This window comes from Anas acuta, chromosome 15 (assembly GCF_963932015.1).
Source record: "Anas acuta chromosome 15, bAnaAcu1.1, whole genome shotgun sequence".
Classification (NCBI taxonomy): domain Eukaryota; kingdom Metazoa; phylum Chordata; class Aves; order Anseriformes; family Anatidae; genus Anas; species Anas acuta.
The window spans coordinates 11117404-11145374 of record NC_088993.1 but is presented as its reverse complement, the minus strand read 5'-3'; the positions used below and the strand labels follow the sequence as shown (position 1 = coordinate 11145374).

The window sequence follows — 27971 nt, the reverse complement described above, 5'->3', positions numbered from 1 at the left end:
ATTGGATCTACATCAAAACTGACATGTTAAATAAAAACATACCAAAATCTGAGTACTTTGGGGAAATTGAGGTCTAGACTGTGCAGCGTTGGTTCTGAAACCAAGAAACATTATTCTGTATTTTCATTGGCATATGATTCACATTACAATACAATTTTGAGCAAACAAATATGCAATCACTTAGAAAACATTATTTTCTAACTGCTAATGAATCTATGGTGAAACAAACCTTCTGCTCAACCCCCAAGCAAAAATCCCCTATAAACTTTGTTTATCTTCATATTACAGATCAATATAAGAGATATTGAACAAGATTTCCCTACCTTTGAGGTCAATTGGGAGTTTTTTTTTCTGCTTTGATTCTGCAGTCAAAAGAACTTCAACCGTGGTGACTCGTGCACATCTTACAGGATCACATTTCTGATTTGGCAATTTTACCTGAAAAAGTTAAAATCAGGATGAAAGTTCCAATTACAAATCTTTTTTGTCAAAAACATAATGTGAATATAATGCTTTGGAAAGAACTGGACTGATGCTGTAGACTAAAAACAGCTGTACTGATAATAGCTGTGACTGTGAAGGTACCAAAACTACTTGTTTCTCCAAACCATTCATTCATCCCTAATTGGGCCTTGGGCTTATGCTGGGGATTATGTACTATTAAAATACAGATCATATTAACAATAATGCCATTAATACTGTCACATACTTGTACCAGTATCACTAAGAAACATGATATATGACATGGACTTGTACCCATAGCATAAAAAAATGTTTCAGATTTGTTTTGTCTTCTCTGTTAAGCAATCACATAAACTGCTGCATGTACGAAACCGCAGCTGGGTTGCAGCTGAAAGATAATATTCAGAAACAGAGCATATATTTGCCCAATTTTCTTTGTCAGCATTTAATTATGGTAATATTTGCAGTGGCACAGTGCCTAAGAACAGAAGTCATGGACAAAATCGTATCTAGCCAATGGAGCTTACAACCCAAGTAGCATGGAAGTATTCATATGAATCACGCACACTAGAGCTGGCTCACCAACCTTAGGTAAGAGTCATGTTCACTTTCCATCCTAAAACTGTAGGCACAAGATCAAGTGTTTATTTCAGCTGCCACTTCCCATCTGTAATTCTTCCCCCACGTGAAACAACCTCCTGTCTCACCCACCTATCAGTAGAAGCCATCCAAAAAGAACTGGCAACAGGCAGCATACCAGCCTTGGCTCCAAACTCTTACATGCAAATCTGTTGACTTCAATGGAGTTGCAACAGGAAAAAAATGTTTCTGTTCCAAGTGAAGTTAGTTATCCAGGTAGAACAAGGACTGGTACTGTAACTGTTAGCAATGAAGATAATTCTAAGGGATCAGGATAATTGCTGGTTTTGTTCCATGCTGGATGTGATCCTTCACTTCTTCAAGTTAACCTTTCATATCTACATCATCTCCAATCTCATTCAATGGAAGTATAAATTCCCCTTTGGCTGTCCCTTTCAGGAAGAAGCAATCTGAAGATAACACTGTGTAATGTAACCGAGTACTACCAAGCGAGATCTGTGTTCAGCTCGCCTCAGCTCAGTCCATGCCCTTGTGCCTGTGTTTCCTGTTCTCCTGTTCTAGATGCTTTAATTCTCAGAGCCTCATGCAGATTACATGGTGCTTTGCCAAGAAGGCAAAAAAATGTAGATAAGTTTCCTGCCTTTCAACTAGCAGGAGGAAGGCACATGAAATCTGTTTCCAGCAGGCCATAAATTCTTTACAAACAATTATATCATCTTCAAAATGCCAGTGCACTTCTGACATGGTTTCAGACCATATTGTCCTTTTGCAGTAGTCAGTTCCCAAGCTCCTCAAAAGACGATTGACCAAACATCTGCTCCAAAAATATTCCAAGCATCAAACAGAGCCCACAAAAATATCAGTGAGACGTTTCAAAACTAAACTTGCTGTTTCTAACCCTTCTATTGAGAAATGAACTTCTAATATGCTCTGAGACCTACTAGTTAAGAAAATCTTTTCAGGTGCAATTTGCTAAGCAAGTGCCAATCCTTCTGTTAACATACTACAAGGAAAAGGTAGAAGAACAGCAGTAGTGATACACAGAAAGTGTTATCAGCTAACAGGGAGGAGAGTCGCTGTGTCTGAACTAATAACATTGCAGCTAAAGAAAAGTCTTGCTACATTAAGAAATGTAAAATTCCTGACCAGAGCTCCTAAACTGTAGACATTGTGAAACTGCTGGGCTGCTGTTGTTGGCAAACATCTTTGTAGAGGGGACGAGCTATTTTTGATCTGACAGAATAGTTTGAAGATGAGTCAGATACAAAATTATTACTCTTTCTTCAATTCACTAACTTTTTGCTGCTCTCCCCCTTTCTAATTTAATTTTACATCTCTGAAAAATTTAACACGATGCATCACAGCCAGTAGTAGCTATTGAAAGGGGAAGCATTGCTTGGACTGCACAGAAGCCTCATCCTAATTCAGGAGACAAGAATGTCTATTTCCACTCACCACCATAGTTTCACTTCAGGCTCCAGCTACAGTGCTTCCTGCCCTTAGCTATTATCGAATTCAGAAATGCACAGTATTTACTTTGTGAAAACAGTTGTTCTTGACCCTGTGATGGGAGTTCTTCAGGGTGTAAACATCTGAAAAATGCTTTGCATCGCCCAGCTCTGTGTCTGGAGCCACTCCCAGCAGCAGCAGCTGGGTGTGTGCAGCCACCAGTGACTGGGGTGACATGAAGTTCAGCAATGCCATTTCCCAACAAGTCCTCTGGGTTGTGTTCAATGTTGCGCCCACTGCCAAGAAGCAAATCTTGTGGGGATTCACAGGATCGAGTGTATGGGAGCACACTTCTCTCCTGCCCATGCTGATTTTTTTAATCTCAGTGAATGCCTTCATGATGTGGCTAAAATCATTTCTCTGAAGTATCAAAGAACAAATAACTCTTGGAGATGGCTGGTTAGCTCAAATAGTTCTCTCTGTAGGAAGTGCCCTGACTATTCTCATCAGCCCTGGATGCCAGGACAAACACACAAACAGAAACCCTGCCAGTTCAATAAGCACGGAAAACAGTGTTTCTGTTCTTTAACTTCATGTTAATACTTCTCTCTGATAATCCTGAATGGATTGTCAGGGCCTAAGGACCAATGAAGTCTTGGTGCGTAGACAAGCAGCTAAAGTATCAAATGTCCATTACAGACCATCTTGATTGTGAAAAGTCAGCTACCAGCTGATATAAAGCACAAGGGATGTAAAAATATAGGAAAATAATAAATGCAATTTCACATTTATGGAAGACTTTAGCTTCCTGGGCATAAAGCAGAAAATAAATGCCACCATTGATGGCAGAGCTCCATCAAAGACATAAGCATGGTAAACAAGGAATTTCTTTAATAATCAATTAACTAAGGGGAGCTGGTGTTATTTCAGAGTGAGCAAAGAAGACCTTTGCTTTGATTTGCTTAAGGCTGATGACAGATGAGAACGATACACAAAGGAAACAGCAGCAGGATAACAGAAATAACAGCATCTTAGGAGAAACAAAGCTATTTCTTAATGTGAAAAATATCAAGGGATCCATGTAATTGCTTCCCTAGTATACCAAAAGAACTGGTATATGAAATTGTAAGTAAAGCAGCAGGTTTTAAATAAATTTGAATGAAAATTTACCTAAGGCTCAAGTACAACAAATATAATGTATATGTATTCCAGAAACTATTTTTAAAATTCAGTATAATGCTATGTCTTAGAGCAAATGCTGAAACAAAGCATGATTAACTGTAGTGAGGCAAACAGAATGTGAGAAAAAATGCATAGTTTACCAAAGCAGAGGATGTCAGACTCAGCTGGTGTATTTTGAGTAAGACAATTGTCTTTTTAGAAGTGAATGATGCACTAAAGTTGGTCTATTGAGTTTGAAACAGTTCACTTCATACAGCGTTCCACAAAAAATCATTACTGAAAGTGGAATTTATAGGGATTAATAAAAAAACAATGTGAACAAGGAGCAACAAGTTATAATAAAAAAGTAGTTACAAGAACAGAGCAAATTTCCTGATGGCATTCCTCAGGGATTAGTCTGTGGAGCAATGCTATTTAATGTGCATGGCCATCACCTAGGAATAATGACCAGGCCCAGCATCAAAAAAACAAGCACATGATGCAAAGCTGAAAGATACTGCCATTACCGAGGAGGACCTGATCACCACATTGGAACTAGATGACCTTCTTGTCTGTAGTGATAGAAATTCAATAACGTGAACTGCAAAGTCGTGTTCCTGGGATTCATCAGCTGGAAGCAACAGAGAAGGAAAAAGATCTGAGTGCACTGATAGACTGTCAGTGTACCAGAGCTGCCAATATAACACAGTTTTGGAAACAGATAATATAAAACTAAGATGGGTTAGGTTAGATTTTTAGTAGAGATAGAAATATTTGTACTTTTACACAAAGCACTGGTAAGATTTTGTGTGAAATATTTATACAATTCCAGTCAACAGTGTTGAAAAAAGATTAATTTGAAATGGAATCAGTGCAGGCTGGCTATGAGAACAAGTACAGAAATGGAACATCAGTCTTAGGGAGAGATAAAAGAGCATGGTTTGTTCAGCGTGACAGCAGAGAAACAATATGCCAGTCCTTTATAAATAGATTTTGAGATAAACAGCAAGACAAAAGAATGGAATTAAAGATTTGCACCACCACGAGTTCAACTTGCTCCAATCTGATCAGCATTACATGTATGTTTAGACCGAAAACCAAGGCAAAATTTTCTAACTATTCAAGGAGTTCATGTTTTGGCATTATCCTTCAAAGAGAGCAGTAAGGGCAAGGAACCTAAATAGGCTTAAAAAGGAACTTGATATACCCACGTAAGATTTACATACCTAAGTGAGAAAATGAGTCTGTGGCCAATAAATGTTTGGGGCACACCTAAAGAGGTTTGAAGCAAGACTAGATCTCTCTTGTTCTGTATTTATTTTGTACAGATCCCATGCCTCATTGTGTTTTCTGATTGCAAAAGATTCCACCAACAGAGAAACAGTGGGTTTCTCCCAACACATCCCCACTGCTGAACAAGTTACGTTCTGAGTTTTTTTCACCTTCTTCTGACACACTGGAGCTTTGCCAACTGTTCACTTTCACATCTTATGGGTTGATATTTTATCTTCTGCAACCTTGCAACTAAATTTTAGGCTTCCTCATTCCTCCTGTGATTGTTTTTCCTTTTCTCACTTAGTGTAAGTCAGGCATAGCCCTCCTGTAGGCCTCCCTTGGTAATTAAAATTAGACATGGGTTATAACAGAAGACTTGGTGAACTTGGATTGCTTATTTAAATACGTTTCGCCCTCTAAGAATTCCATTTAGCATCAGATCTTCAGTCTACAATCTATGCTTTACTGATTCTTGTTTTATCAAGGAACAGTATGCGATAAAGAACTTTTGCTGTGACGCTAAGTTCAAGGACACAACTTCTGTACCTGCCAAAAGTGATTCTCTGAACTCCTGCAGGACAGATTAATGTCGTTTTATTTTTCCTTTCTCTCCATTTTAAGAGGAAAGAAAGCCAGAAGAGATACATAACAGGTTCTTAACAGGAAGCAAGTAATTGTTTGTTTTGTTTCCATATCAAACTGGAAAAAAAAAGCTCTTATCCTACTGTAAACTGCTTGGTCAAATATAATCCTCTTTTTTATGTCTGAGAAGTACGTAGGACATCTCAAACACTTGGTGGGAATAGTATTAATAACAGCAACAACAACAGCATGTTTACCATGGTTTGAACCCGGTCTGTTACATTCTTTTTAAGCTCTTTCCTGATGGTATCATAATCTGTCTGTACAAGCTCTCACAAAGCCCACTCAGGTTGCCCATCACATGGAATCTTTTGATATTTTTCTGGATTTTTGAATATGTGAAATTGATACAAATAATTTGGATTTAATCACTAAGCCCTCTGTAACTTCTAGCCTGTCAGAATAAGCTGGTTTATTCTCTGGCAATAAGCAGAATTCCAGCAGGTTCCAGTTGAGCACTCAGACTCTCCTGTGTCCCAGTAGGTGTTGCACTGCAGGATATTTCAAATCCCAAAGGACTGCTTTGTTCAAAATTGGGTCCCTTATTCATTCAAGGATCCACTTTCCGAGGTTTCTACATAGCAGAAGAGATCTACATAAGGTTTAACAGGGGTGGATATGATTCGGGTAGCAATGCCAATGGGAGCTATTCATAGCTTGATGAGACAATCGAGATATAGGAAAAGGTCTTTTTCTGGAGAACTGATTCTCCACTGTGGGGAAGTGCATGGGCAAAGAAGGCGCTGGGATGAAGGCTCATATACAAGATACACCAGCAGGATGGAAGGGATGTGGGTCATCTCAGAGCAGGTCAGTGCTCACCTGTGGGAAACAGGACTCAAACAGCAGGCACACAAGGCAATGGAGCAGCTGGAAGGGGCAGAACTGGAAGCTTCCTCGACTTCACTGCTGCACAGATTTTTGTCCTGCAGGGCAGCATTTAATGACCTATCAATAAATCCTCGTATTCATCCTCCCAGGTAGCTCAGCAGTGTAAGACGGGTGTAAGAAGAGCCGTTTTCATACCATGTGATTACAAATGTTTTTAGAGGCTTGAAATTTTATGTATTTAAGTCCTCGAATTGCCTGTAGAGCTTGCCTGCATGCTGTAGAACCCAACAGTGTCCCGTTAGGCCGTTGTGCTCTGCAGGAATGCACTTAACTCACAACCTGACCCTGCTGCCTCCAAGAACCACTCATCATCCTTCCCCAGCAGCCCCAGAGGACTTGTCCGCAGCCAAGTAGCCACAAGGTGGTGCTCCTTAACCTCTGTGGATGCACTGAGGCTGGATATTTCAGACGGCGAGACGCTGAGCTGGGCTAGAGTCAATTTAGTGGCTGGGAGCCAGGCTGGGTGCATACTTCACACACTTGGCCATCCGTTGAACAAGCGTTTTCTACACCAGTGTTTACAAATTCTCTACATTTAAATGTTTTAAGACATTTTGAGAGGTCTTATGAAGTGTAAAAATTGTATAAAGGCAAGATACAAGGAAAGAAAACGGGGAGCCAAGAGATATCCTAAAATACTGATGTCAATCCTACCTGTTCATAGCTCACTATTTGCTGGCTTACCACCCTTGTCCTATTCTTCCTGCCAGACTCAGCCAATGGCAGCATAAAGGAGAAAGGCAAAACAGCCCAAGATAGGTACTGCATGACAGAGAAGATCTTGTTCAAATTCTCAGTCTTGTTTTTTTCTGGTCTCTTGGCCATACCCTTCCACCTGACTGTTCAATCTCCTGTTTCTCCCATTCTCTGCTTTTACTGCGTAGCCTATTAGTAAATATAATGGAAGAGGATTCAGCAAGCCACCCACGTGGGCAGGAACAAAGCTTTGATCTCCCCATCACTGTCAGCGTGGCTGCAGCAGAGCCGTACTGCAGTGTACAATTCAGAGATGGATTATCGGCCTTCCACTTTAATCTGAAAGGCATCTTCTGTTTGAAGAACTGACGTTGATATAAATATCGCAGCAAAGGAAAGACAACTAGACCTCACTGATCACAATGAAGAGCTCTCCCTAAACAGTTCTCGATTACAATCACACACCTTGTTGCGTATATTTCTCCTGCAAAAGCAGGTCAAGCCGTGTGTTTCATTCGCATAAGCATGTCAATGTACATCACACGTAAGGTGTGCTACTCGTGTTAACACTAGCTGGGCAAGATTAGGTCTTTGTGTTTGTTTGTATTGCACCCTATCTCAGAACAGGTGGTCTCCCTGGTTTCTTGGCATCACCACCATGTGTGGGGCCACTTTTGCATGCACGGATGTATATGTCTGCTATGTTGTATGACTTATCCCCAGGTAATGCCAACTAAATCATAACTGTGTTTAGGCATAAGAACTGCTTTGTATTTCATGCATCCAGCTTTAGTGCAGACAGCTCAAAAAAAAAAAACAACACAAAAAACTCCCTTCTTTTCTCATTTATACCTTGTCAGAATTTCATTTGTTCATTATCCTTTATATTCTTCTAAGACCGGCCTTTAAGCAACAGAATTCACTCTTCTTTTTCATCCTGTTCTTATGACATTTTCTCTTAGGGCAAATCCTGCCCACACCATGATCACAGAGGACTCCAAAAATAATCTAATCTGCAAAGATTGACTGCCAAGTGAGTGTAGAATTTAATGAGTCCGCACGTGGTGGCCACATCCCTTGCAAAGCCTAGTTCCATGGGCGTACGCTGTTTACATACCTAGGAAGTGTAAGGGAGTGCAAGGTGCATGCTTGGGATAATATAAAAATCCACTGCCATTGCTCCACAGCACCCTCCAGGAGCATCACAGCAACATCAAAGCCACTAAAAAACCTCCACTGGCACCATGCCCATTGGCCCTGGTGAGACAGCTTAGAGCCATAAATGCTTCAGCTAAGCTAGAGGAAACCATTTATCTTTTCTTGTCAGTTTTAGTTAGACCAGTTAATTGCCCAGCTCGAACCCTCTCCTGCTACAGCAATCATTATCTAACGTACAGCATTCCTTGGAGCACTTGAAAAGCAGAATACTCTACAGTTCACTGCTCCAATAGCATACTTTAAATTGTAACCCACCCAAAAGAGAAGTACCGAACGCTGGCAGACCTCACTCAATGCTTCAGTCAATTGGGAACAAGTCCTGAATCTTTAAATGGCATTCAGAGAGCTCAGAGGTGCATTTCCATACCCATGATAATTTGCCACTTGGTCAGTTGTCCCACTGTCAATTAAATAAACCAAAGTGATTAACAAATCTCAGCAGTTTCATAAAGGCTTGCTGTGAATTCAATGGACAGCAGGATCTATCACAGTAGAGAAAGATGTGCTTGCTTTCCTATTGCTAGTTTCACTTTGGGGAGGTCTAAAAGCTAGCCACAAACAGTTTAAATTACAATTAGACACCAAATCTTCACATACCAGAGTAAGATCGATCAGCTGCAATTTATTTATACGTTTGTGCCTTATTTTAAAGGAGACACACTGAGAATAAAAGCAAATGCGAATTCTGATTGAGCAGCAGTCAAAATCTGCACAATTTTAGCCACGTGTTTACATTGGCTTAATCTTTAATATCATTTAAAACGTTCTCTAGTCCTGAAAGTGATCTGACTTGTTTACATATTTATTCTTGCTCTGCTTCAAATCCCAGAAGAATGGTTACCTCCCAGCAAGTGTCACTTTTGAAAAGAACAGATCCAAACAGGAGCTTTGCTGTAGAAGTGAACCTTCCTTTCTTTCACACACATATATGGTTACTCTATGCTTTATGAAAGCTGTTGGTTGGCAGCTACCTAAAAATTGAAAGCCTTATTTTTTTCCTCTAGAAATAAAAGAAAAACAGAGAAACTATTTTCTGATTACTCTCTACCTGATGCTGGGGGGTCATTTTAAGCAATAAATTATTTATTAAAAACTGTAATTTCCTTTTAACACCAGAGACATTTTTTTTTAATACATGAGGGCTCCCTGGTATGTAGTTGGTAGAAAGTCACACTAGGTTTTCAGAGTGAAAGGTGCTTAAGGAACAAAACCATTATCATAAGCATTTACATTTATTATCGATGTTGAGCCTGTAATGACTGACTTAGCTGACAATCAGCTGAAAAACAATGAGAGGCCCCTTCCTTAAAATGAAGCACCTTGCCCCATCTTCTGGACAAAAAGTGGCTGAACAGGATGGTGAGTGTTGCAGCCAGGCCAGTCCATGCAACCACACGCTCAAGCACCAGTGATGAGCTAAGCGTACTGGTCTTTGACAAGAGATGCACGTTTCAAGTCCAGCCCTGGCTCCAGTACGGCTTTACAAAGTACAGAACTGTGCTGTCACACCGCACAACCACCCCTTTAACTACAGCTTTAACCACAGGCTTGACCACAGCTCCTCTCTGCTCACCACTTCTAAGGGTCGCATGAGTACACAGAAGCTGGTGAAGATGGAGGGTTAACGTAGCCCAGTGTCAGCATGTCACTTCTTAGCTTCCCTAAGCCAGGGATCTTGTGTCTGCACTGAAGAATGATTCATTTTAAAAGAATGTAGGTATCAAAATGCAGGCAGATCTCCAACTACATACAAGTTAGACTATCTGTTTCTTGCTGATACAAATTTTCACACACTGGGGGGGAAAAGTGCTGGTTTCATGCATCACTTTGCACTGGATTGTGTCCAGTTGCTTTACTTATCATTATGCAACTTAACCCAGGGCAACTCAACACCCAAAGACAAAATTAGAAATGCATAAATATATTTGCTCAGTTTCTTTTCTCTCCATAACAATATTTGTTTCACTCCCCAACCCAAGATGAACTGTACAGCACAAAAGGAAGTTTAGAAAAATATACCAATAATTTTATTTTTCTAAATTGACTATTTTTGCATTTTGTTATTGTCTTGGTTATCAGATCAGATGGGACTATTTCAGCTTAAAATAAAACACCTATCATCCTCATCACTGGGAAAATTAATCCATGGACCAAATCTATCATAAATCAGCCCTAATTCAGGCAAAAGTTCAACTGGCTTCCAGTAGAGACGTTGTCAATATAGGAATAAGGAAGGATTCAGAACTAATGTGAGCCAAATTCTGCACTTACCAGCATGAAGAACTTACAGAAAAAAAATGAAAATAAATGAACTGGCTGGTACTTAAGTTCATTTTTTTATCCCCAGAATTGATTAATGATTAGCAAATTCATACAAAACCTCTTTAAGCTGTTAAAGAGATAAGCCATACTTATAAAATCTGTCATCTGTCATCAGTATGTCATCTTAAATGACATGCATGAAGAAATTTGTGGTACACTTACACTGAGTGAGATCTCATTCTTAGATTCACCTCTACGGTAACGAAGCAGTTCATAGCACAAGAATCTACTCAACATCCACTGAAGCCCTATCAACAACTTGCCCTGTTGGCTTTAACCTCCCTGGGACAAAACCCGTCACTTAAATGCATATGTGGCAGACCACGCTGGGAAGCAGTGACATAAGGCACACAACAAATAGTAACTGTCCAGGGCCACGGAAACTCAACATCCAAGTCAGAATTAGAACTCAGGTGCCCCATCCTGAATTGTGTGCACGTCTCTCTGAGAAGCATAAGTGATTTAAATACACAGAAGTTACCTGGTGGCAGAATCTGCTGTAGTGGGATCCCGTCCTGGATTTGTTGCTGGTCCCTAACAGAGCAGATCCTTACCCCTGAACTGAGCTCACATGAATTACTCAAACACTAACCTGCTGCCATTCCTGGAGGGCCTGCAACCGTTACTTTCTCAAGAGCGTCTGTTTCCTCCTTACACCAAAAATCACTGTCTTTTTTGACCTTATGTTGGAATGTTCCTCTTTTGAATGAAAAGCAAACTTAAGAATACAGCTGATATTCTGAAGAACATGGCTGATAATAACCACATTGCCTTAACAGAAACATCCATTTGTCTTGACATAGCCCACAAAGTAGTTTCCACTAGTAATAATAATATGATGGCTTTAACCACAATGTGGTACAGGACTAAATATTTATAGAGTTTGGTAAAAAAAAGGACACTACTTAATTTTAAAATCAAGAAGAGAAACAAAGAAAGATTCAGTTCATATAAACAATCCACAGCTTCTATAGCTATCAGATCCAGCTCATTAAGCAGCTTCCTGATGCTAATTATATCACAATTTTAATGGGAAACATTTGTTTTAAGGCCTGCAGTCCGGATTCTGTTAGCACTGAAGTCAACGGGAACTCTGCCATTGACTTTAATGGAAACAGGAAGTCTCTATATAGTAAGCAGTTATAGATATCATATGTTTGTCCCTATAATTTATAAATGATTGCTCTGCTTGGAAGACTGAATCTTACTCCAGTCCCTTTAAAAAGCAATGGGATTTCCTTGTCTTAGACTTAGGAATAGCTTGTAAGCTTTGTATTGTATTTCCCGTAAGAGAAAGATAATTTCATTCTGCAATCTCATCTGTTCTCTAGCCAATACAGAAATGATAGTGGCATCCTCTGCAAGAGCTATGCCCAGCTCTCATCAGCCAAAGTGTCTGTCACTGAGGCTGCACACAGGGATATTGCCACTCTCTGACAGACTATGGAAATACCCTGGGTGGGATGCACTGAGACTTTAACTAGATTCATTTATCCACAACAATTATTTCAGATAAAAGGGATTAATTGATGTAGGTTAAAAATACCTGACTACTATCAGTTGCTATAAAGTGTAATTCTCTGAGCATCCCCTTCTATACAGTTATAAAGGTGTGACACAGCTACCACAAACCTGCCTGTCTTCGCATGAACAGGAGAAAATCCTTTCCAAGTGTTACTGAATTAAAAGATATTTATTTTATGTTGCTCAGATGGGAGGATTCACATTCAGATGCTAACTTAAAAGGCCACATTCCCAATGTCAAGAAACTCAAAAGATTCATTAACGTGAGAAGTAAAGAAAAAAACTCCGAATAGGTGCAGATAATAAATTTCAGTATTGCCATGCTTACTAAATCAATACAAAAAATACTATCAGGCACTTTACCCTTATCAGAACAAATTAAGAGACTGATTCTACAATTCTTATTCATTAAATTCCCACTCCTTACCAGACATCAGTTTAGAAATTTGCCAAGACTCCTGTTTCCTTTAACTTCACAGCTACAGAGTTTACAATCAAATTCACCACCGAGCAAACATTGCCCGCAGAAATGTCAGATGATGCAAAATGTCTCAGAAAGATCTGGAAAGTGGTCAGTGTTCCTCTGAACAGAAATAGCTGCTACCACCGGGGAAAAATTCCTGTCACATATGATTCAAAGAAATGGCCTTTAGACTATTAATTGCATGCATTTACAAGCAGACTAAATACAGACAATGCCTTACATTAGCTTGGGGAGTGGGCCTGATTTTTGGTGTTCTGAAGAGTCACTTTTTCTGGGACTGCCAGTGTAGCAGCAGCTTCTACAACGGTATTTACAGACAGATTTTTAAAGCAGCATTTAATACGCAGCTCTTTTGCAAACTTAACTCCAGGAGTCTCTTATTATCAGCTCTAAGATGAAGGCAAAAACAGCTGTTTTGGCCATGTTGCCCATGCAATGCATATAGCAAAGATGTGCTCTAGTCACCATCAGAAAATGTCACCTCTTCTCAGCTTGCCAAACTCACACATTTTCACCCGTACAAAGAGAAAGAAAATCCAACGCTGCATTTTTGCCTACCAATGCAGAAAAGAGACCAGGTCTTGTAGACTTAAAAACTGGATGCATTTTAAGAAAGTATCTTCGGTTTCTTTACCTCAAAACCATACCTCTTTCCACCAACAAGCTCAAATGATAAAATTGGAAACCACTACGTGGGACATAATTAACAGGAGAAGCTGGAGAGACCTGGGATTCCCATGATACTTTGGGGTATGGAGGCAGAGTGTATTACCCAAACACAGAACTAGTGTTTTTGTTAAATATAGTCCAAAACTCTCGCTATGCTTGCAAGTATGTGTCAGCTTTATCTGCATTGACCACTGTAATTTTACACCCTGTCAGGGATCTGTAAAAACAGTCTTAACATGAACTAGGTCTGTTTAGCTCCCTTCAGAGTCTGCCCTTTTAGAAAACCCTGGGGCTGGAGTAATAGTGCTGGTCTTTTTAAAATTTTGCACATTTTACTGCATCAAGACAGCACTGTGTGTGTTGTGAGCAGCAGCATAAGCAAAAGGAGTTCTTTATTACAGCTTATCCAGCTTTGCTCTGTATAGGCATAGTGGGCGTAAGGCACATGATCCTCAGAGACTTGAGTTTTGAAAAAGAGTCCTAGAAAAATTTCACATTTTCACTTACAATTTTGTTGTGGAGGATTTCCCCAAAGCAAAAGGGATCCGTTAAGCTTCTTTCATTTTCTACCGAATTGCATACTAATAATGAATTACTTCAAGTAACAGCAAAAAGTAAGAACATTCAAGACACTGTCATTTAATCCTGAGGTTTCTAATACTGATGCCACTATCTTTTAAATTAAATCCTCTTCCATGATCAGGTAAACAAGTCTGTTGTTAGTCACCAGGTCTGCATGGTTCTCTTAAGAATGGTGCTAAAACCACCATGGGGATTTTGGGTCAGCTGAGACACAGGATATCTGATCCTGCAGGTCCTAACTGGAATCTCCTTCGTAGCTGAAACAGTAGAGGACAAGCTGAATTATCAAATTCATAAGACAACTTAAAATGGTCCGAAATTAAGTGGTGGAGTTAAACATATTGATTTGCTTTTACTAAGCTGGAATACAGGGAAAGAAAGACCATTTTGAAAACATGGTTTGAATCAGAATTAATTCAATTCCAAATGGAGTCAACAAAAATTTTCATGTTCAGCCTTTTTCTCCATAACACTTTTCAAAATAGTCAGGAAAGAGACATACATACATATGTACAAACTGCACATTTGCCACTGTAATTGTGAACATTTCTCATCTATAGTTCTGTGTTTTTCTAATCTCTTGCATCTGCTCCACATGTGTTCAGCATTCCAAGGACACAGACAGTTTAGTAACTAACTTTGCTCAGTTCCGAATTTCTGACACCAAGCACATGTCATTACAGGCAAGTACATTAGGGTATTTAGTCTTAATCCTACTGCATAGAGCGGAACTGCAAAATTGTTGTAGCAACCGACCTACAGCCCACTGCTCACACTGGGAGGTAGGCAAGGGGAGCTCGCTTTGGGGAAGCTAACTGCTGCTCTACTTTGATGGGTCTTACGCAGATTGTTTTATAGAAACAAGAAAATACTCAAACTCTCTTCAGTTATATGCCATGAGACAATATCTCAAAAGAGACTGTTCTTTTGAGCAAGCTGAATTTTGGGTATACATTTCTTTCCGGAGGCACCCTGCGCAGCTGAGCATGGCTGTGTGATGATGGCTCCCAAGCTGCGCAGAGCCAGCTGCCACCTCCGCAAGCTGCCATGGCCTCCGACCGGGGTTACTGTCTTCGCTGAGATCCCAAGGGATTTCCAAAGTGCTGCAGCCTCATCCCAGAGTCAGCACAGGCGACACTCCAGGGTGCTGTCTTCAGGAAGTTTATGGATATTACCCCCAGTAAAAGCAAATGTGGAAAGGGAGTTAAAACTTTTCTACTTCTAAAGATGGGATTTGTTATTTTCCATTTTACTGTCTGGTTTTCTTTCTCTAATAGCCGTCTTGATATTTTGCAATTGACGTTGTTTACACAGCTTTCTTTGGAAAACTCTAGGGGGTTGCTGAAGAACTGGCAGAATTAGGATACCAAGATACAATGAAAGCGATGCCTGATTATCAGACCATGATTTCCATACTTGTAGTTTTAAAACTGGGTGAAATCCAATCCCACTCACCAAAAGAAATCCTCCTTTCAGAAGGCAACCCGCTGGCCATGTCAGCAGAAGATGAGCTCCCACGTTTTTCTTTGATCCATTTATATCACTTAGCTAAATGCTGTCCATAAACCAAAGATCTAAATAGAAGCGTATTCTGCAAATAAACGCAATTACAGAAAATGTTCAGGCAATGCTTGGCTGGTCACCTCTACAGGGAAGTTACTCCCCCTCAGACCTGTCAGAGACACTGCTCATCAGAAAGCTCTCTAGAGCATCTCCATCAAAACAGAACTGGCTGACAAAGATTAAGCTGATCATCTCAGCTGCCTGCTTCCATAAAGGCACTCACATAATTGCTTGTAGGTATTATAATTTAAGGTTGGTTTAATTTAAGGTTGGTTTATATACCAACTTCAACAAGGCTTAGAAAAACTTTCAAACATTATTCAGTGGATGCTCATCTGTTTTGTAATAGCTACATATTTAATAGAAAAATATGCTTGGTTACCCAAATATTCATGAACTTTAAAACCATGTTTAATTTTGTACTTTTCTCCAAAGCATGACTCGAGTTCTTCTAATAGTTCTAATAATGCATACACTTTAATTCCTATGCCAAAAAAATTCCATCATTTATAACCAGAAGCATTCATAATTTAAATGACTGTCTCTGCTGTTGATGACACCATCAATTATAAAGTTACACGATGGGGAAAATCTTCTGCACTGATTAGCACACATTTTTCAACATCACTGTTAAGTAAAGTTTTATATAGCTGTATCTTCTGGGAAACAGTAAGGATTTGGCAATCTGAAATTACCTTACCATGGTATTCTAAGATATCAGCTTTGAAACACAGCTTAGTAAGGGCTTCACATTTCTTATGATAATCAAACTTCAGGAACATCACATTTTGCACAGGAATATTTGACATTCTAGCAAAAAAATTTAGGTGCTGAATTTTGCCGAGAACTACAGTTTGTATGGCTCACCTCAGCATTGCATGCGACACACAATACATTTGCAAAAATTCGGTCTTCTCAAATTCAACGAAGCACTTAAGCACACATTCTACTTAGCACCTGCTTCCATCCACCTCTACTTGGAGGACAAGCCAACATGGAGAATTCAAGAATCAGCAAAATGCCTTCTCTTCTCACCTTCTGGATTTTCAAATCTGGAGGTTACTATTCAGTATATCCAAACACAGCAGTTAAAAACTAATGTGCCAAAATCCTTCAAAAATCATAAGATTCATAAAAGAATCTCAAGAGTCTTGTTCATCTATTTGTTGTCTATGCATTACAACACCAATCTGCGAGTTGTCTCAGAGAATAATAGATGCAGACAGGCATCTCCCCACCTGCAGCTGGCAGGCAGTGTCCTCTGTGAGCTCATTATCAGTTTCTGCACATTTCAAGGACATTTTCTGCTGTAAGAACTACTCACTTAACAGCCATCTCTGAGTTTCTGCTTAGGAGACAGGTCTCCTGCTCTAGAGCTTTACTTAGCATTTTGCTCCTAAGTTGCCAGGTTAGTACAATTCCTTTCTAAATGTATGCTTTCAGTAAAGTGCAATCGGTGCTATAATCCAGCTCAGCTGGAGGACATTACATTCTAAGAAAAATTGTTATGTGCTTTTATTGCTGGAGTACAATAAATGTATTCTCTGTTCAGAGCAACAGATTTGAAGTGATTAAATTTATACCTACTGACTACAGCAATTTGTTAATAGGATCTATAGTGAATATACTGTAGTTTGTCAAAAATGAATAATAAGAACTCACAATTTCTGTTTGTGTTATTCTACAGGATACAATAAAGCTTGAAATTGCTCGAATATCTGGACACTGGTATTACTCAGGAACTACAGGACAAATGCAGCCCTGCATAGGAAGAAGGATGCCCTTTTCCATCTTTTCATCCCACCGATCCCCTAAATATTTGAACAGTGGGATGGCTTTATTGATACACCATTTGATTAAGCCAGGCTTAGCTCTCACACGCAAACGAATTCTTGTTTGTAAAGACCTAATGCTTTCATATCTGATGCCATCATGTCTCTAGTACCAACTACTGTATTAATTCAGCTTACTTTTCTACAGTTCTCATTATTGCCAGTGCTTTGCTGTTGGCAACGTCCACTGTCTAACAAGGGAAGAAGGGATCCTTCTGAGCTCCTGAGTCTGAGTGCATGGCCTGGAGACACGAACTCTGCATTTGGACAATACCCAAACACACATCAGCCCCTTTATCATGCTCTAGTTTCCATAGAACAGAAGCCTGAGCACACAGCCTGGCCTGGAGCAGTGGCAAGTTGTGAGCAGTTCTTGATCTCTGCAAATGAAGGAGCACAGAAGGTTATCACTCCTCACCAGGCACCTATAAATCAGACTGGGTATGAGCTTTGCACATAGGAAAAACATCGCTGAGAGTCAATTTTATGTCAGTTAGCACTTAAGTTTTTTGAAACCTATATATCCTTGAAATATATATATATATCCTTGGCAAGCAACTCTGCCAGAAAAATCAAAGGCACTGCATCGTTCAGCAATATCCGTACTAGATTAGTATATGCGTGAATAATGACCCAATTCTTATTTTGTACTCCTGTAATTACGTAACTGCAAGGGTCTGTTTCTCTTTCCAGTGGGATATGCTGTTTACACTGTGTGAGAAGGAATAAACAAGAATATACAGACAGGCTCCAAAACATCTGAGTTAATTTCAAACATCTGAAAGCCTGCTGCAACTGATGATTATTTATAGTGCATATAAACCGTAGTTAAGCACAACTGCACTGGGCTACACAGTGTAAAAACACAGCCCAGTGACAACTCCTGTAACAAGCACCTCTCTAGGGCTGTTCATGGTTGACAGTTGCAGAACATCACACAAGAAAACAATAGAGCAGACGAAATATTGAACACCACTTCTGTTTTTTGCATGTATCTTCTCTTCCAACATAGCTAGGGAAGATTGCTTTGACAGAACTGATTTTACTTTCTACTCAAAAAGTATGATTACCCTACACATACATTTTTATTGGCGATTTTATGAGGATAATTCCAAAAATAGGTAACCTTTTTGCTTTAGAACTTATGTAGAAAAATTACTTATTTTACATGCTTTCTGATGTTGCTGCATGTAATTTTAAACTATTGAAAGAACCATCTGATGGTTCAAGTACTCTGTCCATTTATGAATGATTCCATCAGGTTTAATAGATCCAGGAATCTAGCAGTTCAGGAGTCATTCTATGTGACTTCCTTCTTCAGAAAAAAAAAAATGTTTTTGCATCACTACATGGGCATTTTCAGAAAGAAACAGAAATTGAAACTAATTTTTTGTAATTAATTTAACTGTGTAAAAATACAACAAATGTTATTTGGTATGTTACCCAGGTACAGCCTCCCTACCCCATAGCAGCAGTTTTGGCGTTCTTCTTTTTCAGCATTTTACTGAAAAGTAGTCAGAAGTTGTCCATAGATGTTAGCTTAAGTAATACATACCTAAAGTCATTTACAACTATTTCCAAATCACTCCAAGAGCTAGAATGTTCAAGTTCCTAGAATGACAGCAGCATGATGCATTAATGCAATTACACTAAATTACATTCATACAATTTCTTTCATCTCACATATTCCTAAAGCAAATGACAAGCTGACTGGATATCTCCCTTGCACTATGCAATGTCATTCTTCACATGCAATAGGTTATACACGTTATATGAGGTGATTTCTATTCCTTGACTGGTAACTATGGATATCCATATCATAGGCAGCCAGGGAAAATGATCACAAGCATATACAGAGGCAGTAAATCAGATTTATTTGAATCAAAATGGGCATTCACAACTGTTTAGTGTATTTTTGTTATTCTGCTGCACACGACTCACATCAGCACTCAAAGAATAATGACAGGAATATTACAGAACAATTAGAGAAGACCTAAAATACAGCTGCTCAACATGGGAACAGGTGCCAGAGAGGTTAAGATAAAAAAATGGGAAAAATAAAAGGAGAAGAGCATTCCATTACAGAATCCTCCAGAAGTCAATAAGACTTGAGGAGAATGAAATGCCCAAGTCACAGGGTTTAAAATTGCCTTTAGTGGTGACCTGACCACCTGCAGGGATTTCTTCTCCTTATTCTTTAATACATCCCTAGTTCCTCTCCCTGACAAACTGGATGGCAGCTGTATTTGATGTAAGAAGGTAAAAATGACCAGACAGATGTTTTTGCAATCTCTAATGTAGGGCTTGCAACTAAAATGTTTGTTGGAGGCTGGTTGTAAATAGAGTTACATGATCCTTGTGCATTTCATCCCGCCAGCCAGCGCACATGTTCTGGATCTCTAGTGCCCCCAATCTCACTGCAGAAGAGACTCCAAAATTCGTTGGAGTCTGAGTGCAGCTAAGCATACTAGAGCCATAAATCATTTGATGTTCATGATTTATCTTTAAAATTTCAGAGAGCAAAAGGATTCACGTTCTTACAGCCTCTTAGAAAACAAAGCACACTTTTAAAGATTGCATCCTTATGTGATGCACGTACAAAAGTTCAAATTAATGGCAGGAGTCCACAGGCATTAAGGGAAATAACAGCAATCAATGCTATTTTTAAAGGGAAGAGTGGGGGCGAGGGGTTAACATATGTGGAATTAGCTCTAGGCAAAATGAGAAGCCATTGCATCTAAAATCAAATACATTCTCTGAAATAGACACCAGAGTCCAAATTCCCATGTAGACTCCTGCAGTCCAAGAGTTTCAGCAGAATTTGGCCTTCCTCTTAACTTAGCTTCATTAGGTCATATCATGCCATCGATTTTTATGTTGGATGCCCTACTTACTTCGCATCAGTTGTTGGCACTATGTAGGCAATTTTCTGAATTGGAGGGGGAGAAAAGGGTGGTGTGTGCACAAGGGTGAGGAATTTTTTTCCTATGTAGAATAAGTCATTTCTTAGAACGGTTTGAGGGGGGATAGTGATATTTGTATCCCTTCTGCCAGATGTCACTAGTGGCAACAAGAGCCAGGATTAAATATCTATCTATCAAATTCTTCCTGAAATTTTTAAGCGCCAGTTGGTCAGCAACCCATTCAAAAACTGGGAAAACTGTCTATCTTCCACAGCCATTCTTAACCAACAGTTCCTCACCTAATGACAATTATTTCTGACTCTGAAACTTTTTGATGGAGGAGAAACATACAGGATCTGTTAAAAGAAAAGAAAACTAAACAAGAAAAAATCTTGTAGCAATACATTTGAGTGTTTATATGCAGTAAGCAAAGCAATGTCCCCTCCTTACATACTTTTACAGTAGTCTTTTGTCTATTTTTCATCAGCTGCTGTCAATGTCAGATGGACTAAGGTCTCACAGACACCCCATTTTCCCCTTTTCCTGCATAACACAGCAATTTGTCAGTGTTTGTCCTCAGTGCTTGGTTAGGATTGCCTTTCATCTTAGAGGGAAATGTTTCTGAAACAGAAGAGGCTTTGATACTCCCTCCGACACTAAGACAGTCTCTGCACTGTCACATCTTACTGTGCCACCACCTCAGGCTGCGATGCCAACTGCACTGTCATCCCTTGCCATCCCTCACCCCTGGCCATAATGTTATCTTGTGCTCTCATCCACGACTTGTTTTCTAGTGTTTTGCTGCCTGAAACCACAAGTGAGATCCAAGCTGACTGGGTCCTCACCCAGTTAGGCTACACAGTTCATGAAAGAAAACTGAGATACCAAGTTGTTTCCACTATTTAAAAAAATGTTAAAAGCACGAGGGAACACCTGGAAACAGCACGACAGAAAAAAAAAAAAATCCTAAAAATGAGTTACCTAAAAGAGATCAGAAGGTAGGTTACCAAATTGCACAGACACTCCTCACACATTGTTCCCTGCAGTGATGCTGCTATCAAAATTTTTCTCTCTATTCTAAAAGCAAAGATCTTTCATGTAGGGCTCAGGAGCTTTTGTCGGAGACAGCTGGGTGGATCACAACCCCTTTGCTTCATACATACGCGACTAAACAGGATGTCAGAACCTTACAGAATTCGAAGATTTTCTCTGGAAACATACCAGACTAAATACCCTCCCCCAACCAACTGTTCCCATGGATTGACATAATATTATTTTACCTCCTGTAGCAACATATTAACTGTTGTTTTTTTCTATTTTTTTTTTTTTTAAATGACAGCAAACAAGACATTCTGAGACAATCTGACTACTATTTTCCCTAAATGGCTTGCTACACAAACAGTATTTGAACAGGATATTTTTAATTTTTTTCTGTTTAGTTCTCTAATGATTAAACCCTATCACATGCAGCGTCTACAGATAAGATAGCAAGTCATTACATTTGAACATTAAAGGCATATCTTCAGAAGCTAGTACTGCTTCATTTGATCTGACTCCTCAGATCAAGCATATCAGATAGGGTGTTTTTTTCCTCTTTGCCCTACATCATGTGGAGAAGTTGGTATTTTCTGCTTAAATCAGAAGAAATTTAATATGACTCGGTCCGTTTCATGTATGTAGCCGCTTATCTTGTTTCGTTTGCAAATATCGTATGTATTCTCTTGAGACAAAAATAGTGCAAGATGATTAGTTAGGCAAGTTCATTTGACACCATTCCCCCTTCGTGACGCTGAAATCTAAAATCTGTATATGGTATACAACTTAAAGTATATATATGCAAGCTCAGCTCTGGGAGAGCCACACAGCAAGTACTTTCCTCCCAACCAGACAGCTTCCTTATCCCATCAAGACGACCACAAAGGTAAGCTGATTAGATCCTCTGCTTTCAGAAACGCAAAAGCAAAATGCTCCCTAAATGGAAAGCACCTATGCAATTGAAATATGTATTCTTATACCAGCTTCCAGTGTGCCATAACTTTACAAGGTATCATAGAACAGAATCAGCATTCAGACTGCAGGACGCAAAAAGACAGACCGATGTCCTTCACAAAACCTGAGACCATGCTGCAGTTTTTAGTTTTTCCTTCAACGCTTCCCCATTTTTTATCCTGTCAGCAGTGAGAATTAGGTGAATGGCAGAGCTCCAGATTACCTTGCCTAGAACTGAGAGGGGGAAATACTTTGCACAAGAAGCCACTGGGACCAAATAATTGCTAGCAAAACAGAAGTAACTTATCTGCCTTAGCTGGAGAAATGCTCCTTGCCATCAACACGGATTTGTCCCATTGTCTCCTTAGATCTCCTGAGACATTCAGAAAGAAACTGCAAAGACTGACAATTTCTTTTGCTACAATCAAACAGGTACAGAGGCATCTCTTTCATATTCTGGGCAAAGTTTCAACCAATGTGTAGATCTCAAATCAACGTACAGACTATAAATAGTTACCAGCATTGATTTCCTTCTAACCAACGCTGCTTTCCAAACTTAGAAAGGATGGATGATGCTGTTGAAGATCGGTTAGGAATTCAGGATAAGAGATTTCTGTTCTCTTGTGGTTTGCAGAAATAACTTTTCTATGTCTCAGTCCCTCTTCCTTACTTAACATGAAGCTACCTCACAGTAACGTTGCAAGTTTTAAGTTGCACCCAGTCTGCACTGGAGTATGCTACAAAACTGCAGACGCATTGATGCTGTACTCACACTACAATAACTGAGAAATTCAGGCCTTGTAGCATTTTCTACTACTTTGGCAAACAGACTGTTGCAGCTGTTGGTGGTTGACTGAAACAAAGAGTATGTTTTCTCAAATGCTGCTGTATCATAAGAAAATGCCTCCACCATTCTATTACGAATCAGATTTAACTCTCAATAACTGTTCAATATAATGAAATGCCAAAATGTGGATAAAAATCTGGTTTATTACCATCTACACCAAAACAAACAAACAACAAAACATAATTAAGACTCTTTTTTAAAAGCTACTATGAAATTTAGTCTTTTAATGATGCAGCAGCCCAGCAGACCAAATTTAGTGTCACTACATTTATTGCGTGCAGCTGAACAGAAGATTACCCTCTGATTTTAGATTTCCTTGAAAAGAATTGATTATTGTTCATTCTACACTATTATTTTTATTCTTGTAAAGATCACTGCATTTATAGACAATAATACCAGATTTATTTTTGTTTTTAATTTCAATTAAATTTATTCCAGATGTAGTTCTAGGGGACATACTTGACCCTATCTTTTACTTATACTGTAAATATATGCTGAATTTAATTGAGTAATAATCCAGCTCCAAGATAACCCACAAAGAATTCATGAAGTTTTGTGGTGCTAGCAACCTTTGATTTGCTCTCCCAGTGCAATAGAGGCATCAGATCTTCCTGAAGCCCCCCACTCCCGCATGCAGAATTCCTCCCTCATTACCCAGCCTTAAGTGGAAGCACCTGCTGCAGACATCTGTTACAGAACGCTCCCCTTACAATTAGATGAATAATGTCTCCCCTATCACATACTGTCACAGCAGCAACTTCAAATAGAGCCATGAAAGTGGTAGAGAAGTCATTTTAATGACTAAGTAGCTCACATTTAATTTATTTTACAGTTCAACAATGGCCATCACTGACATCCTTTCTACTAAAGATATTGAATCTGCTCTCTCCAGCTGCCAGGGTAAGGAATGGTCTCTCTTCAGCCAGAAGATGCATATCATTTTTATGTCTTAAGATGGCATGCCTATCATTTTCCCCTTAGATTCCTTCCCTGTGAGATCTCATTGTGGCTACATTGAAGTATAGCCCCTTGAATTCAGAAAGTCTTACAAGTGCACATTTGGTGGGTAACATTCCCCGAAACACGGAGAAGCAATTAAAGGGCCACAGTTTCAGTTAGTAACAAGCTGCCTCTCGATTTTTAAACCTGTCGAGGATGTAACTGGCTATCCTTGTCCTTCAAAATGTAAAAAAAAAAAAAAAAAAAAAGAGAGAGAGAGAGAGAGAGAGAGAAAAGCCACAGCTTGCAGAATCCAACCACCAGCTGTGAATCAATGACTAGTCTCAGTTCTCTTAGAGTTCTTCCCTGGCAGGATCAAGCCTAATTTCCAAATGCTCAGCGAGCTAGTTCAAGACTGCAGCTTACTTAACTTTCTATCAAATTCTTCACCAAAGTAAAAGTGAACATGCAATGTTAGGGGTTGGTCTGTAAGCCACAGCAGCACCCTCTAAATATTTATTATTAATTGCATGACACAGATCGCAAAGATCCTGATTTAGCAGGATGTGCATTGTAGCAGAAAACGTCAAACTAGCTGAAATGACCAAAGGCACAGAGTGATTAAAAAGGGAAACTATCCACTACATCATCTTCCTTGCTACACTGGGGAACAAGAGGAACAGGAGCAGGCTGATTTTTAAGAAAAGACATACATATTCCCCAGGAATACATCCAGTGGGAGCAACTTCAAGGGAAAGCGTTTAAGAGGTTTTTGTTTCTTCCAGCTGCGGATTCCTTCAATTACAAGTCGTTCTTCTCCACGGTTGGTTTATCCAGCAAAACCCCTGATCAGATAAAGAAGGTTTTTGGAATCCTCGATCAAGACAAGAGTGGTTTCATCGAGGAAGAAGAGCTTCAGTAAGTACTGCTCTGCCGATGTATTTCTTTGAACAGTGTAAACCTTTGAACATTCTAGGTGCCCTAGAAGAACCTTGTTGTTATTTTTCAAACAAAATGCAGTACTTCGCCTTTCCTTGAATCTGGGTGGACTTCATCAGAAATTAAGAGCAAGCATTACCTTTTTTTTTTTTTTATTTTTTTGGCATGAATTTAAGTTAGAAAATCAGAAATACCAACATGCCAAGGTCATTTCATAGAACAAAACTCAAGCACAGCACTCTACCCTGTTCAATTCCAGGCTGTTTCTGAAGAATTTCTCTTCAAGTGCCAGAGTCCTCACTGCTGCAGAGACCAAGGCTTTTCTGGCTGCAGGTGACACTGATGGCGATGGCAAAATTGGAGTAGAAGGTCAGACTTTTGGCAATTTCATAGAATTGATGTTTTAAAATGTATGCATTTAGCTGCGTTTAAATGGTAGAATGAAGAATGCATTACAGCAATTTGGCCTGCTACTTTCTGATACAATTTTTATACTAGCAAATAATCCTTTGTTTTCATAGCCTTATTTCTATTTGGTCTCTATTGCAGTAAAAGCCCATTTAAGCCCATTGTAGAACCTGTTCTTTCAACCCATAACAACAGCTTTGGGGTTAATTTCTACAGTGCATCTGATCCATAGACTCATTGTGAGGGATTTTTAAAACATTCTGAACATCTGTTCATTCTCTGCATTTTCATTTCAGCAGTGGATGCTTTGCACTTCTGGTCATATGCCACATTCACTTTTAAACAACTTTCAACTACATAAATTTATTCATCTACCACTTTCCAAGGCTGGCCAGTGTTACCAAGTGGATAATTCAGTAAAGTAACACTGGTATTTTATTTTATTATTTTTTTTTAATCTAGAACTGCTACAAGGCGGCACATAATTTTCTGCTGGAGAACTATCTGATATTTGCAAATTTCACTGGGCAGTCCTTCTGTGAAAAACCAAATCAAATTCCTCACAAAACCTCACAGAGATGATGTGAACCAGCCAGGATATTTCTTTTAGAAATTGCAGCAGAGGAAAATAGGGCATTAGACATCATGTATTAGAGATGAAGTCACTGAAAACAGGGCTGTCTTAGCTGAACTAGGACAGGTGGCAATAACTCCAACAGACACACGTGCTAATCTTAGCCAGAGTTTGGGAGGAGAGAGAGACACTGTTGGAGGAATTTGCTTCAGCAGCAGCTTTTGCTGCTTCTGTTTATGAGTCCCAAATAGAGCATTATATTACGCTTAGATATTAACCATCAAATTTCCCATTCTGAAGTTACGTCACTACTAATATTTTTTCTTTGGAGTAATACAATAAAAAAAAAATACCCTCACATTGAAAGCTACAGGCTTGACCTAATTAATTCATTCTCTGCAGCCTTAGCTATTATCAGACTTTGTAAATGGGTTAAAGATAGTTTACTTTTAACTCAGGATTTCCTACAAATATGAATTTACAGACACACTCCTCTCTGCACATATTCTTTTTAAGGAGTGAAAAATCTGTCACGCCCCCAGAATCCCAGTTTAGCAGTAGCTTGTGCAGTGTTATAATAACTTTGGGAGCCCTCCATGGCTAGGAGTTTAGGACATTTTTATCTACCTTTTTTAAGGATGTTAATAAGCACTTTCATCTAGTTTTATTCCCTGCCTTTCTCTTTTTTTTTTTTTCTTGACAGAATTCCAATCTCTGGTGCAGGCATAAGCAGCATTAGACCAAAGGCAGCCTTGGACTGACTCTTCCAATTACCTCGTCCAACAAGCACTTCGCACTCAGCATGTGTTTGTACGTTTTTATATTGTTTCAGGCATTAGCAATTCCCCATACACCAAATTCACACACAGGATTGCTGAGAAATCTTGCAACGTACAGATGTTTTGGTGACGCAGCATTGTTACGTTTCCATTGTAAAGAAGGCACTTTGTCATTTTCAACTACTCCTAGTGTTGAAATCATGGCTGGAAGATGGGACGAAAAGAAACATTTAAAAAATTTGGGGAAAAGCTTTTTTTTTTTTTTTTAATTTATTTTGGTTTTGTTTAGGTTTTCCATCTCTGTACTTTACCATGCTGACTTGCCAGACACAGTTTTGATGTTCTTAAACAATATGACATCTTTTAAGGCTTAATTGTCCTGATTTTGTTGAGTTTTATTTCTACTTAGTTCTCTGATCCTTTAGGAAAAGCAATCCTAACAAGATAGCCAAAAATAATTTATATTCAGTTCCAGACCTGAGACTGAGAAAAAATTTAAGAAGAGCTGACACATAGCTCAAAGCACAGAATAAATTTGTGGGTAATTTTACAAAATGAAGTACTAGGCTACAGCATACATCGTCAGAAAGTGTTTATAACCTAAAATGTAACTCTCCCTCAAGAAGATTTATCTTTCATGAAACCTAAGGCAGCTGTGAGACAGAGGAGAAGGTTCTAATCCCACATCTGACACTGTCACAAGTCACACTGCCTTGATGACATGGGCCAGGCCTGGAGGTTTTTTTTTGTTAATCATGAGCATGTTGCTTGTTACCTCTTCATACCTACTAAACAATAATACTTTGTCACATTTGTGAATGTCTATGTTCACTACAGATGAAAAACAGCCAGCCTTGCTATTTGATTATCTTAAAGTGAAGCAGACTACAAATACTATCTGTCTTATGCAGCTAAATTACAGCCATTACTCAATTATTTCATTTATTATAATGAATAATCATCTATATAACCCATTATATTAGCAATTTACGTAAGTATGAAAATTACAAAGAACTAGTCTTTCCTTTGGTAAGTGTCTTACATGGTTTAAAGCTGGTTAGAGCACTGTTTTCATTAATGGACAAAGTAAATATTATTCATGGCTAAATGCAGAGCTCAGTAGACTGAGTAGATGCTGTGCATTTCTGGATGAGTGGGTTGGAAATTTCCCCACCAACATTTAGTTGAGACCTCTTCCCATCTACCGTGACTTGGTTCCAGCT

The 27971-nt window shown here is 39.1% G+C and overlaps 1 protein-coding gene and 1 long non-coding RNA gene across 2 annotated transcripts in view; one reads left to right on the top strand and one right to left on the bottom strand.

Annotated features, from left to right (window-relative positions):
* Positions 1-323: 323 nt before the first annotated feature.
* The window catches only part of LOC137864712 (uncharacterized), a 51548-nt gene continuing 23900 nt past the window's right edge, over positions 324-27971 (bottom strand). The window contains exon 5 of the long non-coding RNA XR_011101601.1: positions 324-438. This is a non-coding gene — a long non-coding RNA (uncharacterized lncRNA). The remainder of the gene's footprint in view (positions 439-27971) is intronic.
* LOC137864707 (parvalbumin, thymic-like) lies at positions 22068-27122 on the top strand. The gene is given in 7 exon segments (XM_068699123.1): positions 22068-22120; positions 22122-22158; positions 22160-22194; positions 23942-24009; positions 24834-24966; positions 25247-25356; positions 26673-27122. Coding segments are annotated over 7 exon segments (447 nt in total). The 5' UTR covers positions 22068-22082; the 3' UTR covers positions 26699-27122.